We start from the raw sequence: 16,460 nt of genomic DNA on the forward strand, positions 1-16,460 counted from the left end.
AGGTTGTTTTTTTATTCACAGTGAGAACAATTTAATGAATGACAACAACATAAAAATGTTCTTACTCATTTACATGCTCATTCTTAAGGTGGCTGGGATGTTGTCATATTACATCCTGTCTGGAGGACACCATCCATTTGGTACAGGCACTAGATGTGAAACCAACATTCTGGATGGAAAGTACAACCTGGACCATGTTCAGGATGTGGTTGCCAAGGATCTCATCAAGAGGATGACCAATGAAGATCCAAAGAAAAGACCTACAGTGGAGGAATGCTTGGCTCATCCCTTCTTTTGGTCAAAAGAGAGGTATGATTAAAAAAAAAAGGCAAACATTTTCCCTTCCATGTTATTCACTCATTCTCTGATATCTAAATATTATTTAAGCTAATCTTAGTCAGTTTGATCCAAAGTTATGGTACTTATATTCTAGCCTAACGCTATTATTATTTATTTATTTATTATTATTATTTTCAGGAGAGTTGAGTACTTGAGAAGGATTGGAAAGGAGGTTGAGAACTGTCCAGATGATGACAAGGACCTGATCGGGTCCTTGGACCAGTATGCTGAACAGGGTCAGTTCAAAACGTGGAAACACAAGGTGAGTTTATTGCTTTTTTGATTGATTGAGCAGTTCATTGAAAATGAATGATTGTTTCCATTCTGGTCCTTTTGGGGAAGGTGGGCAGGGAGCAACAATACAAATACAAGACAGGGACAAAAAAACTAAATTCACAAAACAAAAAACAGAAAACTGAACTTAAAATTAATCAAAAATTGTAATCTATATGATCAGTACTTGGTTTAAAATGTCAGATTATTGGCCAACCATCTTTTTAATGTGAATTTAAAGTTATCAAAGGAACTGATCAACTTGAGGTTGGAAGGTAAATCATTCCACTGAACTGCTGCAGAGTATAGGAAAGATGTTTTTCTTATATTGCTGTAAAGACGGCAGGGCTTAAAATCAGTAGGACTACCTCTGGTGGAATACCTGTGCTAATACTGTCAGAATGTCTTAAACACAATTGCCCTTTCACATTTATTGTCTCCGCCAGGCCGAAAGGCATGGCGAGAGAGTTTTGCACCCTCAGCCTCATGGTGGCGCTATAACAGGCCATTTCGTGTTTTTACCCATAACTGCACCGATCTGTGTAAAACTTTGTATGTGCACTCCCTAGAGGCCAAGGAACAACATTTGCCCTGCATTTTTCACATCTGTCTTTTATAGCACCACTCCTTCAGATTGTATCCAAATTTCATGCACATCAGTACACATGCTCTCTATAGTCATGTGATCAAGACGGATCTGTTTGATTTTTCATATTCCATCGTCATTGGCTAAGATTTACATCTAAAGTTTGCAGGAGTGTCCAATTTCGAGCAAAATGCGGCAAATCACGTAGAGTGATATATTATTTTGCCGTCATCACATGGCCACATGACCCAAAACAAAAATGTCTCCCGTTTCCATGTCCTAAAGAAAGTTAGGAACTAGTCCATTGATTTTTAATTTATATTTTTATCCAGTTCCCACCTGAGTTGCTTCAGAAGATGGAACCCTGCCCTGAGAACTCATTTGGACTGCTGCGCTCCATTCACAATCTCCATTCACACCAGTAAGTTGAATTAAAAATGACAGACATACTGTAAGTCACTCAGAATATATGTGTGTGTGTGTGTGTGTGTGTGTGTGTGTGTGTGTGTGTGTGTGTGTGTGTGTGTGTGTGTGTGTGTGTGTGTGTGTGTATGTATGTGTGTATATATATATTATATATATATATATATATATATATATATATATATATATATATATATATATATATATATATATATCATACAGTAGTGTGGTTTAGAATCTCATAGACTTTACTTTATGTGATGGAAACTGTCCAACCGAGTTTTGCTGCGCGGAGCCCTGCGCGGAGCCCTGCGCGGAGCCCCTGCGCGGAGCCCTGCGCTTCTAAATTCCGCCGATTTTTGCCGTTTCTTTTTTTCTTCACGCCGTTTGGTTCCCCCCCCCCCCCCCCCTCCCAGGTTGGTGCCCTGTGCTTCAGCACCTCAAGCCCGTTGGATAAGCCACCACTGGTTGTGACTCCAGTGATCACTCTGCTTTGTGTTCACAGTGCTGTAGAGGCCGCTGGTGTTAACCTGATGGAGATGTTTCCTGATCTGTTTGGATGTGTTTACCAGTTTGCCCAGGAGCAACGCTGGAACTCAAGGCCAACCCTGAAGGACATGTTTAAAACACAAGATGTCTTCACCAGTGCTGTATGAAAGTCCACAAGCCCTTTAGAGAAAGATACTCTCTCTCTCTCTCTCTCTCTCTCTCTCTCTCTCTCTCTCTCTCCTCTCTCTCTCTCTCTCTCTCTCTCTCTCTCTCTCTCTCTCTCTCTCTCTCTCTCTCTCTCTCTCTCTCTCTCTCTCTCTCTCTCTCTCTCTCTCTCTCTCTCTCTCTCTCTCTCTCTCTCTCTCTCTCTCTCTCTCTCTCTTATATATACTGTATATATACAGATGTGCCACTTCAAAACTTCACACGTTACTGTTCTTTCCCTGAAAGTCCCCTGAAAATGCATTTTTTTCCTCCCTTTTCTGCCCTTAAAATGCACTGTTTTGCCCCTGAAAAGAAGTTGTCACTACACACCCCCGTTTTTCCCTTCAACAGACAACTATATACATGAGAACAAAAGAATGTGTGTTTAAGAAGGTGTCAGACTCATTATGAGGCGAAAGGTGATTTGACCAGTTGCTCAAATTAATTAGCATCATAAAAGCAGTGATCATCAAAATAATTCAGCATTTTAAATGCCCTTCTTTGTCCCTCTTATTGCCCTGGGAATCCCCTGAAAATGTACTGTCTTGGCGATGGCAGGACATGTGAAGTTTTGAAGTGGCACATCTGTACATGAAGACAAAAAAACTCCCTCTGCTTCTCACAGGAAAGGACACTCTCCAAAGATGATGGACAGGTCTCACTTAATGCTTCATTTTATATTTTGCACGACGCGTTTCGCCGCGTTGACTTCAGGTGCTATAAACATGTAAAAAGTCTTCCCAACTTTTTTGGGGGGCGGGGTTGAAATCATCACTTGATCATGCACTGGGGTGATACTGTAACATACTCCAATCATAACTACTGTTCTGTCATTGAACCATGATTTCAGCTCTGCCCCTATTAATACCTCTGTACGCTTTTGGCAGCCATCTTTATATTCAATGACCATCAGCATCGTATCAACCCAATGTCATACTCTGTCACACTATGACGTCGCGTGGCAAAAACTGTCAGTCCTCAAGCTCACGTGTCATGTGTGAGCTTGTACATCGACTATGTTTTGCCACATGACACTGTCTTGTAACAATAGCATCTATACATTAATTGTAAAACTGACTGTATGCATGATTACAGTTCATATATAATTTCATAATAAAGTTTGAAATGTTACTTTGATTGATTGATTGATTGATTAATTACTTTATTAGTCAGACATGTAAACAGCACGTGGTACAATAAGACATGGCTAAAAGGATAACACAAAAAAAGTCCTGGGGACTTGTTTCCATTGTGGTCCTACAGTATGTATTCAATTAATCAACATAGCATAAACAAATATCACAATATACATATAATGAATACAAACACTATATGTACAAAGGAAATGGGAATTTGCATTTACATTTACCTTGTGGTATCCTGATAATGTCAGTGATTTACATTTTTTAATGGATGGTGTCAGGACAGTAGTAGAATGAGAATGTTCCCATGTTTGTTCTAGATGCGTGTGTTACCAGATCATAGGGCGAGAGATGGGTTATATGTTAGGCCTACGCAATTATCGTGGGGCGGGCGAAGCGGGTCAACCCGCGGAAGAAAAGAACCCCCACCAAAACACACCTTCTCTCTCACGCTCTCTCTCTCTCTCTCTCTCTCTCTCTCTCTCTCTCTCTTTGGAAAGTAATTGAATGGACTTGCTGTGTACTTTTTTTTTGGGGCGGGTTGCAGGGCGGGTCGTTAATTTATATTCATTGTTGCGGGACGGGTTGGGGCGGGTTGGGTTCCCGTGCGTGGCGGGCAGGGCGGGTTATGAAAAAACCTGACCCGCGCATCACTATTGGCTAAGTTACAGATCAAAACAAGAGAAAAGTGTGTCCATCTGTTTACATACTGAATGCATGTCACCCCCCCCCCCACCCCCCTGCCTCCAATGGTCTGATACTAGAATCACTCCTGTTTGAAAATGTTTCAAACACCTGTATTGCTCACCATATTCAATAGGTTTCCTATAAATAAGATGCACAACACGGTCAAAATGTTATTACCGGTATGCACAAATTGACCAACACCTGCTGCTTTTCACTATGTATGCCTTCGGAAATTGCGCACCGGAGCGCACTCGCCTATTAGTTTGTATTGGCCAGTGTGCTCAGTGCTGTATTTCCGAACGCACCCTACATGTTGTCATGAAAGATACCCTACATAATGTCACTGTCAGGCAGAAACCTTGTATCTCCATATTTCAAAAAGTTTTTCTCTAAATGAATGCTCTATACTTCATCATATAAGAGTGTCGAGTAAACGCCTCGCGATGCAAGGCGGTGTGAGCTTGTAGATCAACTATTTTCATAATTTTTAAATGTTTTTTAAATAATAATAAAACAGGAACAGTATTTGGACACACAAGGTTTCCACCCGACAGCAACAATATGAGAGTGTAATTTAGGGGACAATTGTGTTTGGTTAATTTAAACACCAGAATGTTCGGGACACAACACATCAGTCTCTCATGTAATAAATTATATCTAGATGCTGTTTGTACTAGTTATAGTAAATTCATGTTGTCAGGAAAATTATCGCTTATAAAATTGATGATCAATCGATAAGGTGAACCAACTATCGACTAATGATTTGATTGAACATTTGCATCCTAAAACCTACTACACTGTCACTAAGATATTATGTTGTCTACTTCACTATCCAGTTACTTTGCATCTAATATCTAGAACGGTGGTTCTCAAACCACAGGGACCCCCAGAAGCAAAGATTTGAGTAAAAATAAATTGCACAAACTTTTCCAAAATGGCATATGTACAAGCTCACACGCTATGAGCTTGTATATCTGCTATTTTTTAAATGCCAATGGATAAAGTGGTTTAAATTCGTCATCATTTTGCTGGGGACCCCCTGGTGGTCCCCGGACCCCACTTTGAGAACCGGTGATCTAGAATATCATTTAAGGTCATTATTAAAAAAACAAAATATCTAGAGTGAAAAACCATCCTTGTAAAGGTATTGTAATGCATTAACTGTTCCTACTTCTACAGGTATACTGGAGGCCTGGTCAGCCTGGTTTCGAACGCAATGACACTAATGCAGAATCAGACTGTGTTGAGTATTATGATGGGTCTCTACCTTCCTCTCCTAACAGAGGATGGTCCGACAGACGGTGTGACTTTATCAAGTACTGGATCTGTGAAAGAGTTGTGTGCTGAAGCCATCATGTTCACAATGCATCAGTTAGCTGGTGTGTTGGTGCAGCTACAGTACATGATGGCTGTGTTTGCATGTGGTAGTTTGTGTGTTTGCTTTGGTTTGTTTATATTACAATCTATACTCATATTGTCATTATTCCATTATTTAGTTAAAAGGGAGCCTACTGTATAGAATGTGAATAACAACCTGTTCCATTTTAATACCATGTTTCTCGGAGATTAATAAAGTTTTAGTCTTAAATCCATTAATCCTTTCTTATTGATTGAGTATGTGCTTAAGAATTCTGTTTCCTTTTGAACGTTTCTTATATTTGCAAATCACTGTTTATATTTGTGCTTCTATTAAACCTATATTCCTGTTCATCTCATCTCTTTAATATCAAGCAATTTGAGTGTATGCTATTCAAATAAAGCTTATTGTTGATGTCGTAGTTGTTGTTATTATCATCATCATCATCATCATCATCATCATCATTATTACGGGGCCAGAGCTCTGCTCTGGACACGTATTGTTATTCGCATTATTCTGTCACTTCTTCTTCTTCTTCTTCTTCTGCCACTTTTCGCAGTTCTGGCTGAACCGTGCAGTCGTTTTTTACGAAACTCGGCCATATGGTAGATGGTCATGAAAAACGATCAAAAAATAATTCTCACAATCTTTCGTCCAAAGGTGGCGCTATAGCACTCAATTGAAAATGCCAACTTTGACCAGGTACAACTCATGCCCTGTTTGACCTACAGCCATGAAACTTGGATACACATATGCGTCTCCTCATGCTGAACAACTTTCACACTCTGACTTTTGACCTCTGACCTTTAGATCTCCCACCATTTTGAATTATATGAAAAACAGTCATTGGCTCCTAACTTCTGCATTTTTTCACTTATGGAAAATCCGTTGGAAATTTTTGTAGAAAGTGGTCCAAAGTTCAAGTGTGAAACGTTTCGTGCAGATTGCTCAAAAATCCAAGGAGGAGATAGATTTTAACTATTACAGTTTTATGAAAATTATTCATCTGTGCCTAAAACATACATGCAGACTCACATTTCTTTGAAACTTTGCAGAAATGTAGAGGGTCATTCCAAATATCACTGAAACCAATCTTACTCCAATTGGCCAAAAGGGGGCGCTATAGCAATTTTTTGAAAAGGCAGACTTTAAACAGGCATAAGTCATGCCTCGTTGGCCGAAAGTCGTGAAACGTGCTTACACATGTGCCTTGACTCATGAGGAACACACGTATCGATTTGACCATTAAGCTCCGCCCTTAGATTTTCCGCAATTTTGAGCAGTTTGAAAAATACTTGTTTTTGCCAGTTCTGGCTTAACCGTGCATACGCTTTTTACGAAACGCGGCCATATGGTAGATGCTCATGAAAAACTACCAAGAAATAATTCTCACACTCATTCGTCAAAGGGTGGCGCTATAGCACTCAATTGAAAGTGCCAACTTTGAACAGGTACAACTCATGCCCTGTTTGACCTACAACCATGAAACTTCGATACACACATGCGTCTCTTCATGCCCGACAACTTTCGTGGTCTGACTTTTGACCTCTGACCTTTAGATCGCCCACCATTTTGAATTATATGAAAAACAGTCATTGGCTCCTAACTTCTGCATTTTTTCACTTATGGAAAATCCGTTGGAAATTTTTGTAGGCAGTGGTCCAAAGTTCATGTGTAAAATGTTTCGTGCAGATTGCTCAAAACTCCCAGGAGGAGATAGATTTTAACTATTACAGTTTTATGAAAATTATTCATCTGTGCCTAAAACATTCATGCAGACTCACATTTCTTTGAAACTTGGCAGAAATGTACAGGGTCATTCCAAATATCACTGAAACCAATCTCACTCCAATTGGCCAAAAGGGGGCGCTATAGCAATTTTTTGAAAAGGCAGACTTTAAACAGGCATAAGTCATGCCTCGTTTGGCCGAAAGTCGTGAAACTTGCTTACACATGTGCCTTGACTCATGAGGAACACACGTATCGATTTGACCATTAAGCTCCGCCCTTAGATTGTCCGCAATTTTGAGCAGTTTGAAAAACACTTAAACCCAGGATTTTTCAGCTATTTGTGTGAAACTGTATCATCTGTCTGATCTCCTTTTTCACAGTTACTTGTCTGTTGGGCCAATGGCGTCTCCCTTAAATGAATGCCTCACAATCTCAAGGTCGCCAGTTCAAGCCTCACTTGATGCAGACTTAATTTAAGTTGAATTGCAAACAACATGACTGTATCAATGAATACATGTGCAAATGGTAAAAATAACCTGAAATGCTTATTTGAGAGTACGTTTTTTCAACGTATGACATACTTCATTCTGAAAATAGCTGATCTACAATCTCACAACTTTTCATGGTTTGTGAGCTTGTAGATCGGCTACTTTCACTAGTTTTGGTTCTGAGGAGATGTACAATTTCTTCATTGGTAAATGGTTTGTGAACGAGTGATCTTAGTGTTAGTGAAACAGGGGCTTGGTTCATGAAAGAAGGCAAGAGTTTATGATCTTCAACAGACAATATCAGCCCGGACAAAGCTATAGCACTATAGGTAGTGTTGCAGCCTATTAGTCTGAAGGTTGAGAGTTCGAATCCTGTTAATGGCAGTAGGTTGAGATGTCCAATCAAACCATTATGTTTCCATCTCTCTCTCTCATCAATCTATTGTTTCCATGTCACTCTCTCTCTCTTCAATCTATTCCGTTTCCATGTCTCTCTCTCTCTCTATTCACTGGCCCCGTATTATCGCTGCTTGCAGCTATATTTATTATTATTATTGTTACATTTATTATTATTATTATTATTATTACACTTAATTCACTCTCCATTTGTTCTCAGTATGTAATTCCATAGATAATAATGTACAGTTCTTCATTCACATTCTGCAGGTTTCAGGTTTATCGTGAAATATTTTAGTGTTTGATCAAACTGTATGTTGTCCATTCAGTATTATATAGTCTCTGTCGGGTGGAAACCTCATATGTCCAGAACTATTACTTTTCAGGATTCAAATAGAAAAATAGCAAAAGTAGCAGATCTACTACTTTTGTGACGCTGTAGTGTGATCAAGTAGGGCGATAATTTACGAATAAACACAAAAAGTTTGAATATGTAGATAATAAGAGCTTTCTGCCCGACAGCAACGATATCTATAAACATATAAACTAGTAAATAATGTGAATTTCAGGATCCATGGGAACGCTGTGGCTCTGACTTCATGTGACCAGACTGAGACATCAGTCATGATGTCAGTCATCTATGACAGAGGCATAGATTAACTTTTCAGGCCGTGACCAGGGTTGCCAGATCTGCTTATTATAATTTTCCCGCACAATTTCTTTTGAAAATAGCCGATCTATAAGCTCACAGCGCGTCGCATCGCGACGCGCTGTGAGCTTGTAGATCTGCTATTTTCAAATAGCTCATGTATATGTTAAAGTGCTCATGTGGCCCATAGTCGCTTCTTTTGGGCTGGTTTTCCTAGACCTGGTTGCTTGTTTCTCTCACATAATCTGGCAACACTGGCCGTGACCCCCCCATTACATATAATTGTGTATATACAGTAGAATCAAAGTTGATACAAGACCTATATCCAGGTATCGGTGGTGGAAAAAGTACTGACATTTTTTACATAAGTAAAAGTATCAATACCACAATGTAGAAGTACTCTGTTACAAGTAAAAGGCCTGTGTTCAAAATGTTACTTTAGTAAAAGTACACAAGTATTGGCTTCAAAATATACTTGACTACTATACTTAAAACTAAAATGTTTGAAAATAGCAGATCTACAAGCTCACAACGCGTTGCGATGCGACGAAGTAAACAGTAACTCAAAAGTTGACTTACAGTAAGTACAGTACTTAAGTACACATACTTAGTTTCTTTCCACCATTGCCAGTGATGCATGCACTCACTTTGCAAATTCTGCAAGACCAAACATTGCAGGCTAGTGAGTGTCTGAGTGACTTTAGTAATGACTTGCCGAATCAGCTTGCACGCAGGCACGCACACACACACACACACGCACACACACACACGCGTGCACATGCACACACAGTTCTTCTTATCCATTCTTTCAATCATTTTAATGTTATGAAACGTTTTTGGTGTCGTTTCTTGGACTGTTGCGTGCGCGTAACTTTAGAGGAGATTATGAAGCTACAGGGAAACTGTGGTCACTTCTAGCTTCTGTCAGTGCAGAATATACACGTTGTGGTTGAATGATGTTCATGAGAATGAGGAACTAGAAGAAAAGATGTTAAACCGCAGAGTCGAGCAGTGGAGAGGAGGAGAGGTGATGTTGTTCTGATCGCGTTTGTGTGTGTGTGTGGGTGTGTGTGTGTGTGTGTGTGTGTGTGTGTGTGTGTGTGTGTGTGTGTGTGAGTGTGTGAGTGTGTGAGTGTGTGAGTGTGTGAGTGTGTGTGTGTGTGTGTGTGTGTGTGTGTGTGTGTGTGTGTGTGTGTGTGTGTGTGTGTGTGTCCAGACCCCCTGGATGTCCCACCACAGACCCCCGCCAGTAAGGAGGTGTTGAGTCAGCTTCGCCCAGGAGAGAAGCACCAAACACTTCCCTCAGGATACTGTCAGTGGTGGAAGAAGTAGGCCTACTCAGATATTTGAAATACTCTGTTACAACTACAAGTATGAAAGGCCTGTGTTCAAAATGTTACTCGAGTAAAAGTACCAAAGTATTGGCATCAAAATATACGTAATGTACGAAAAGTAAAAGTACACGATTGTTTGAAAATAGCCAATGCGGCCAAATACATTATGGGGGTCCTTGACATGGAAAAGTTGTAGCACCACTGATATAGCAAAATACTGTTAGGATTTAGAAAACATTTTTAGATATGTATTTGGCCACAGACCCCCAACTCAAAATATGTTGTTCCAGGGACCCCCCAGAAGTAAAGACTTGAGTTACAAATGTTTTCTTTAAAAAATATATACATTCAACGATTTGCACAAATGTTCAACATTTTTCCAAAAATATCAGATCTACAAGCTCATGAGCTGGTAGATCTGCTATTTTTGAATGGCCGAAGAAATCTTAAAATGACACATGATGCGTTCATTGTGTTTTTACTCTAGTACAATTCTTTGACAACTTTAGTCACTAGTTACTTTTTAGACTGTGATTATTAATACAAGACATACATTAAAGAGCTGGTGCCATGTTTTTGCACTTTTTCTGTTTTTCATGTGTCTATGAGGTTGATAGAACTTCATTAAGCCCCCCAGTGGTGGTTTTATGTTGTTTTATGTCTTCTCTGATATACTTTGTAAATATGTAGATAACTTTTTGGCCTTCTATTGTTCTCTTGTTTGATCTCCTTCCCACTTGCCCCCCTACCCCCTCTTCTTCTCTCTCTCCCCACTCTTCTTTCTACGGAATTTAACGTTGCGATGGGAGTGATGTACAAAAACGAATTTCACCCACTTTTTTACCTTGTAAACCTGTGATGTGACAATAAACCTGATTCTGATTCTGATTCTGATTCTGATTTGGAATTTCTTCCTGGAGGCTGAAATCTTGAGGGTCAAACGTGTCATGTCATTTAGTGACATCACAGAGCCCCCAAAAAACATACCCTCCCCCTCATTATCATAACACAACAGGTGTGGGCATGAGGAGGAGGAGGGACTAGGACAGGTGGGTGGTGCTAAGGTGGTGAGGAGGTGCTAAGGTGAGAACCAGGCATACTTAATGAACTGGAGGCGTGTCTACATAAAAACAACATTTTAACACTTACTGTACACTTTTTTTTGGTGAAAAAAATCCTTACATAATAATAATACCTTATGATCAGGTTTTAGGGTTGAAAACTATCATGGCACTCCATCTTTAACTACTTCAGCCCTATACATTTCGGCCATTTGAAAATAGCCGATCTACAAGATCTACTATTTTCAAAAGATTGTTATACATTTGAAAGCTTGAAATGGGACATAATGAGTACTTTAACTTTTTGGTATTTTAAGTTCATTTTGATGGCAATATTTTTATGCTTTTACTCAAGTACATTTTGAACTCCGCCTGTCAGACTGCCTGAGCTTCCCTACCTAACCACTCACTGAAAATGAATCACTAATGGCACTAAAAGCGCTCTGTAGTGTTAGAAATGTTTTAGATGTGTGCTGGTCTTTAGAATTTTTAGCCTTTTCTCGAAACTTTGACAGGAGAGAGAGGGGGAGAGAGAGAGAGAGAGCTTAATGTGGCTTCTATTCTACAACATAGAAGTTGTGGGTGTGTCAGTTGTGCTCAAGTACTGTATGGACATGCCTGACGTCACAAGAATACTGACGTCGTCTGTGATGTCAGTCGGCTATGAATAAAGCTTATTATCGATCGAGTGACAGTGAAGGAAGAAGCGACAACATATTTCTTCTTTACACCGTTTACAAGAAGGCGACAATTACAGAAAGGACGGACGATGAGTCTCACGCGGCAGCTTGGCTTGCTACTGTGGAAGAACTATGTGCTGCGGAAACGTCAGATCCTGGTGACTGTGTTGGAAATGGCCCTGCCTTTGCTGTTCTCAGCCATCCAAGTTTATTTGGGTGGTGGAAAGTTTCTAGCTTTTCTGCCACTGCTGCTGGTGCTCAGCTTAAGCTACACCTCGGGTTTCATAGTAGTGGCCTTGGTGCAGGAGAAGGAGAATAGGCTCAAGGAGTACATGCGCATTATGGGTCTCAGCAACTGGCTCCACTGGAGCGCCTGGTTCCTCACGTACCTCCTCAGCCTCTCCATCTCCGTCTTCTTCATCACTCTGCTCTTGTCCATTCCTGTTAGTGATTGTCCTGTCTGCGACAGAGACAGAGACGGCGTTCGTGTCTGTCAAAAGTGTGCTGTTCTGTACAACAGTGACCCCACACTGGTATTTGTCTTCCTGCTGGTCTTTGTTGTAGCCACCATCAACTTCAGCTTCATGATCAGTACCTTCTTTTCACGGTCCAAATTAGCAGCAATAGCAAGCGGCTTTATCTATATCCTGACCTACTTGCCTCAACCAATGCTGAACCTTGTGCCCAAGATGACCGATGCCCAGATGACATCTGCCTGCCTTCTTTCTAACGTGGCCATGGCTATGGGAGTCGATCTCATTAATGTGATTGAACAAAAAGGAACGGGAATCCAGTGGTCCAACCTGTTTGAATCGGTGACCTCGAAACATGGACCGCCAGGTAGCCCTGAGGTCAGGTTATTGTCCCTGGCCGAGGTCTTGGGGATGCTGCTGCTGGACACCTTGCTGTACGGCCTGGTGGCGTGGTACATGGAGGCCGTTTTCCCTGGCGAGTACGGAGTACCGCTGCCATACCACTTCTTCATCCTGCCCTCCTACTGGCGCAGTAGCCCCCATACCGCTCCCGTCAGCGGGAAAGAGGAAGAGGAGGTCGCTGGGAGCGCTGTGAAGGGTGAGTTCATGGAGGAGGAACCGACCGGACTGGTCTCCGGGGTCAAGATCAAACATCTAACCAAGGAATTCAAAGTGGGAAACGAGACGCTGCAGGCTGTACGGGACCTCACGGTAAATATGTTTGAGGGACAGATCACCGTACTGCTGGGTCACAACGGGGCCGGAAAGACAACCCTGCTGTCCTTGCTGACCGGTCTGTTCCCGCCCACCAGTGGACGGGCTTACATCAACGGTTATGACATCTGTCACGATATGGCTCTGATCCGCCGCAGCCTGGGTCTCTGTCCTCAACACAACATCCTGTTTGATAACCTGACAGTCAGCGAGCACCTGCTCTTCTACGCACAACTGAAAGGCTTCCCCAGAGACCGGATCCCGGCCGAAGTGGATCACATCATCGGAATCCTAAACCTGGAGGACAAGCGCCATGCCCGGACAAAGACCCTCTCTGGTGGCATGATGAGAAAGCTGTCGGTTGGCATTGCCCTGACCGGCGACTCCAAAGTGGTGATGCTGGACGAGCCCACCACGGGCATGGACCCGTCGGCGCGACGCGCCACCTGGGACCTGCTGCAGGGGCAGAAGCGCGGGCGCACCATCTTGATCATCACGCACTTAATGGACGAGGCCGAGCAACAGGGCGACCGTGTGGCCATCTTGGCCGGAGGAGAGCTGAAGTGTTGCGGCTCGCCTCTCTTCCTCAAGGACAAATATGGACCGGTTACCTCATGGTAATTGTGAAGGACGCTCGCTGACAGCCGGGGCGCCTGATGGAGGAGAAGGGAACTGGTTGGAATAACGTGTTCCTTCCACGCGCTATGTCCAACAAGGGAAACTCCCCCCTGTCGGGTGATAAGAAGCGGCCTGCTTGCTCCTCATGCATTGAAGGAGGCATGAGCTTCAGCTTGGGCTCTCCCTAGGCTGGCAGAGGGTAGGTAGTGCCCAGGATTACATAGGCAATTGGCACTGGGTGAAAAAATGTGGGTTACAAAATCGTGGGATAAAAATTATAAAAAAAAAAAAAAGGACGCTCTCTGTAACGTGTCTGATATCACACATCTGGTCCACATGCATGTCCCTAACGCCATGCTGGAGATTAACGTGGGAGGGGAACTGTCCTACATATTGCCTAAGGAGAGCACCGACATGTTTTAGTTGCTGTTTGCTGAGCTGGAGGTGAACAGGGAGAAGTTGGGCATCGCCAGCTATGGAGCTTCTGTAACCACCATGGAGGAAGTATCCCTAAAATGGGGAAACTGGTGGATTCCAGTTTGGACATCCAGGCCATTCAGATGCCCGCACTGCAGTACCAGCGTGGGAGGCGCTCTCAGCAGACCACAGATAACACCGGCAGCACCGGTGGAATAACGGACAACACAGACCTCACAGACAGCCGGATGCTCAGCTCAGAGGACTTCTCCAACAAGAAGCTCTCTGTAACGTGTCTGAGATCACCCATCTGGTCCACATGCACATCACTAACGCCACGCTGGAGAGCAACGAGAGCAACGTGGGGGCGGAACTCTCTTACATATTGCCTAAGGACAGCACCGACAGGTTTGAGTTGCTGGTTGCTGAGCTGGAGGTGAATAGGGAGAAGTTGGGGAGGTGAACAGGGAGAAGTTGGGCATCGCCAGCTATGGAGCTTCTGTAACCACCATGGAGGAAGTATTCCGCAGAATGGTCTCTCCCAGAGACAGCTAATGAGCTACGGGGTATATGACTTACACTGACTAGAGGTTCGGACACTTCGCGGCCCTCACAGCTACGTTGCACCAGAGATCCAACTGATATGGCCATATATGGAGATCTCTATCTGTCAGTCCTTGTCCCATTTATGGCCATATATAGCTGACTGATTTGAAGATGTGGTTCGTCCGCCTGCCCATCCTCCCTTAAGGCAATTTCTTGTCCCGTTTATGGCCATATATGGCTGACTGATTTGACAATGTGGTTCGTCCGCCTGCACCCATCCTCCCTTAAGGCAATTTCACACTGGCATCGTGCTCCAAATTAGGTGGTTTGCCGCTAAGCATCGGAAACCTTGGTAACAGTGTGCGCCCATGTCACACATGCGCAGTAGGGTAGGGTCCTAGCGGGCCAAAAAAAAGTGGCTAAAAATGTGCCTGAATAAAAAGAATGTAGTTTTATATTAACTGTACAATATGTAAGTACATTGAAGGTGGGGAAAGAAGCCTAGGTATTATCCAGAGCACTGATAAATAGTATGTGGCAAGTTTGGCGGCAAGTGGAGTGATCGTGTGCTGGCCAAGCCCGGATATACACCACAGCGTGGGCATTTCAATTAAAGTAATAGGATTTTTTTTTAACGACAGTTCAACTGAGAGACCGAACTAACTGTTACTCATAACAATGGGCCTCATGCAGCAATAAGTTCCTAATGTTTCCTCTTACATTTCTTCCTAAGTGAATTCCTAAGAGCAGTTGAGTCAGATTCATGAAACGTTCTTAAAAGGCAGAATTGTTCGTAACTATGTTCTTGATGATGATGAATCCCAATCCTCGTAACTTGAAGGGGTGTGCCAGTTTTTCATCCTAATTACCATAGGGAGCCGCCCAGTGGCCCCACCAATCCCCATATAAGGCATGACTGCATGCCTGCAGTCACACCTGTATGTGATTGCTGCACACAGAAATCACAGGAAATCACACACAGAAATAACATTGAGAGAATGAAGTAAAGAATACCTTGGGGGGTACCGTGGGGGGTTATGGGGTAGGTATGGGGCTTGGGCTTCAACTCAACCGGGTCCGTTTGGGTTAGATTGTAATTTCAGACCCGTCTCAAACATTTTCATGTCAAGGACCCCCAAATTGACATGCATTTGGCCCCCACCTGAAAATATTTTCTGCCGAGGTCCTGGGGTTGCTGCTACTGGACGCCTTGCTGTACTGCCTGGTGGCGTGGTACGTGGAGGCCGTTTTCCCTGGTGAGTACGGAGTACCGCTGCCGTACCACTTCTTCATCCTGCCCTCCTACTGGCGCAGCAGCCCCCGCACGGCTCCGGTCAGCAGGAACGAGGAAGAGGCGGTTGCTGGGAGCGCTGTGAAGGGTGAGTTCATGGAGGAGGAACCGACCGGATCATCATAATTATTTTTATATTATTGTCTCCGCCAGGAGACTATGTTTTCACTTTCCGTCCCCCCCCCCTCGGCCAAGCTAACATTGGTCAAGCCTCACGTGACACGTGACAATACGTTGAAAGAGTGTGCTCTGATCGGCTAGTGAGACGCATGACGTATAGCGGCCTATAAATAGATGTGTCACTTTGAAAGAGTCTTGGTCTCTTTCAAAGTGAGGTAAGACAGGAATAATCACGAAATGGCTGAGAAATGGCGGAGCAATACATTATGTAGACACACTGGTGTCATCACAATACGCAATATAAATAGCTTAGACAGGATTAATCAAGAACAGTACTTTCCAGTCACAGTTGATGACACAGTGCAACTAACTCTTATTATGCAAACTGAAGAAGCTAATCATTGTCTGCAAACTGATGAAGAAGCAAAGGCAACGCCTATCA

At 42.8% G+C, this 16,460-nt stretch overlaps 1 protein-coding gene and 1 pseudogene across 2 annotated transcripts in view; both read left to right on the forward strand.

Moving 5' to 3' along the window:
* Positions 1 to 2,344, forward strand: part of LOC311035435 (uncharacterized protein) — an 18,346-nt gene extending 16,002 nt beyond the window's left edge. The window contains exons 6-10 of the mRNA XM_084043631.1: positions 1 to 2; positions 89 to 309; positions 478 to 601; positions 1,531 to 1,619; positions 2,127 to 2,344. The exon at positions 1 to 2 is cut by the window's left edge and continues 159 nt beyond it. Of these exons, the coding sequence (XP_083899757.1) occupies positions 1 to 2; positions 89 to 309; positions 478 to 601; positions 1,531 to 1,619; positions 2,127 to 2,277 (587 nt within the window). The 3' untranslated portion in view covers positions 2,278 to 2,344. The remainder of the gene's footprint in view (positions 3 to 88; positions 310 to 477; positions 602 to 1,530; positions 1,620 to 2,126) is intronic.
* A 9,584-nt stretch (positions 2,345 to 11,928) lies between these two features.
* Positions 11,929 to 13,667, forward strand: LOC311034487 (phospholipid-transporting ATPase ABCA3-like; annotated as a pseudogene). Its single transcript has one exon. The product of its transcript is annotated as a phospholipid-transporting ATPase ABCA3-like (transcript).
* The last annotated feature ends 2,793 nt before the right edge of the window (positions 13,668 to 16,460 follow it).

This window comes from Gymnoscopelus microlampas, assembly GCF_963454915.1.
Source record: "Gymnoscopelus microlampas genome assembly, chromosome: 19".
Lineage (NCBI taxonomy): Eukaryota > Metazoa > Chordata > Actinopteri > Myctophiformes > Myctophidae > Gymnoscopelus > Gymnoscopelus microlampas.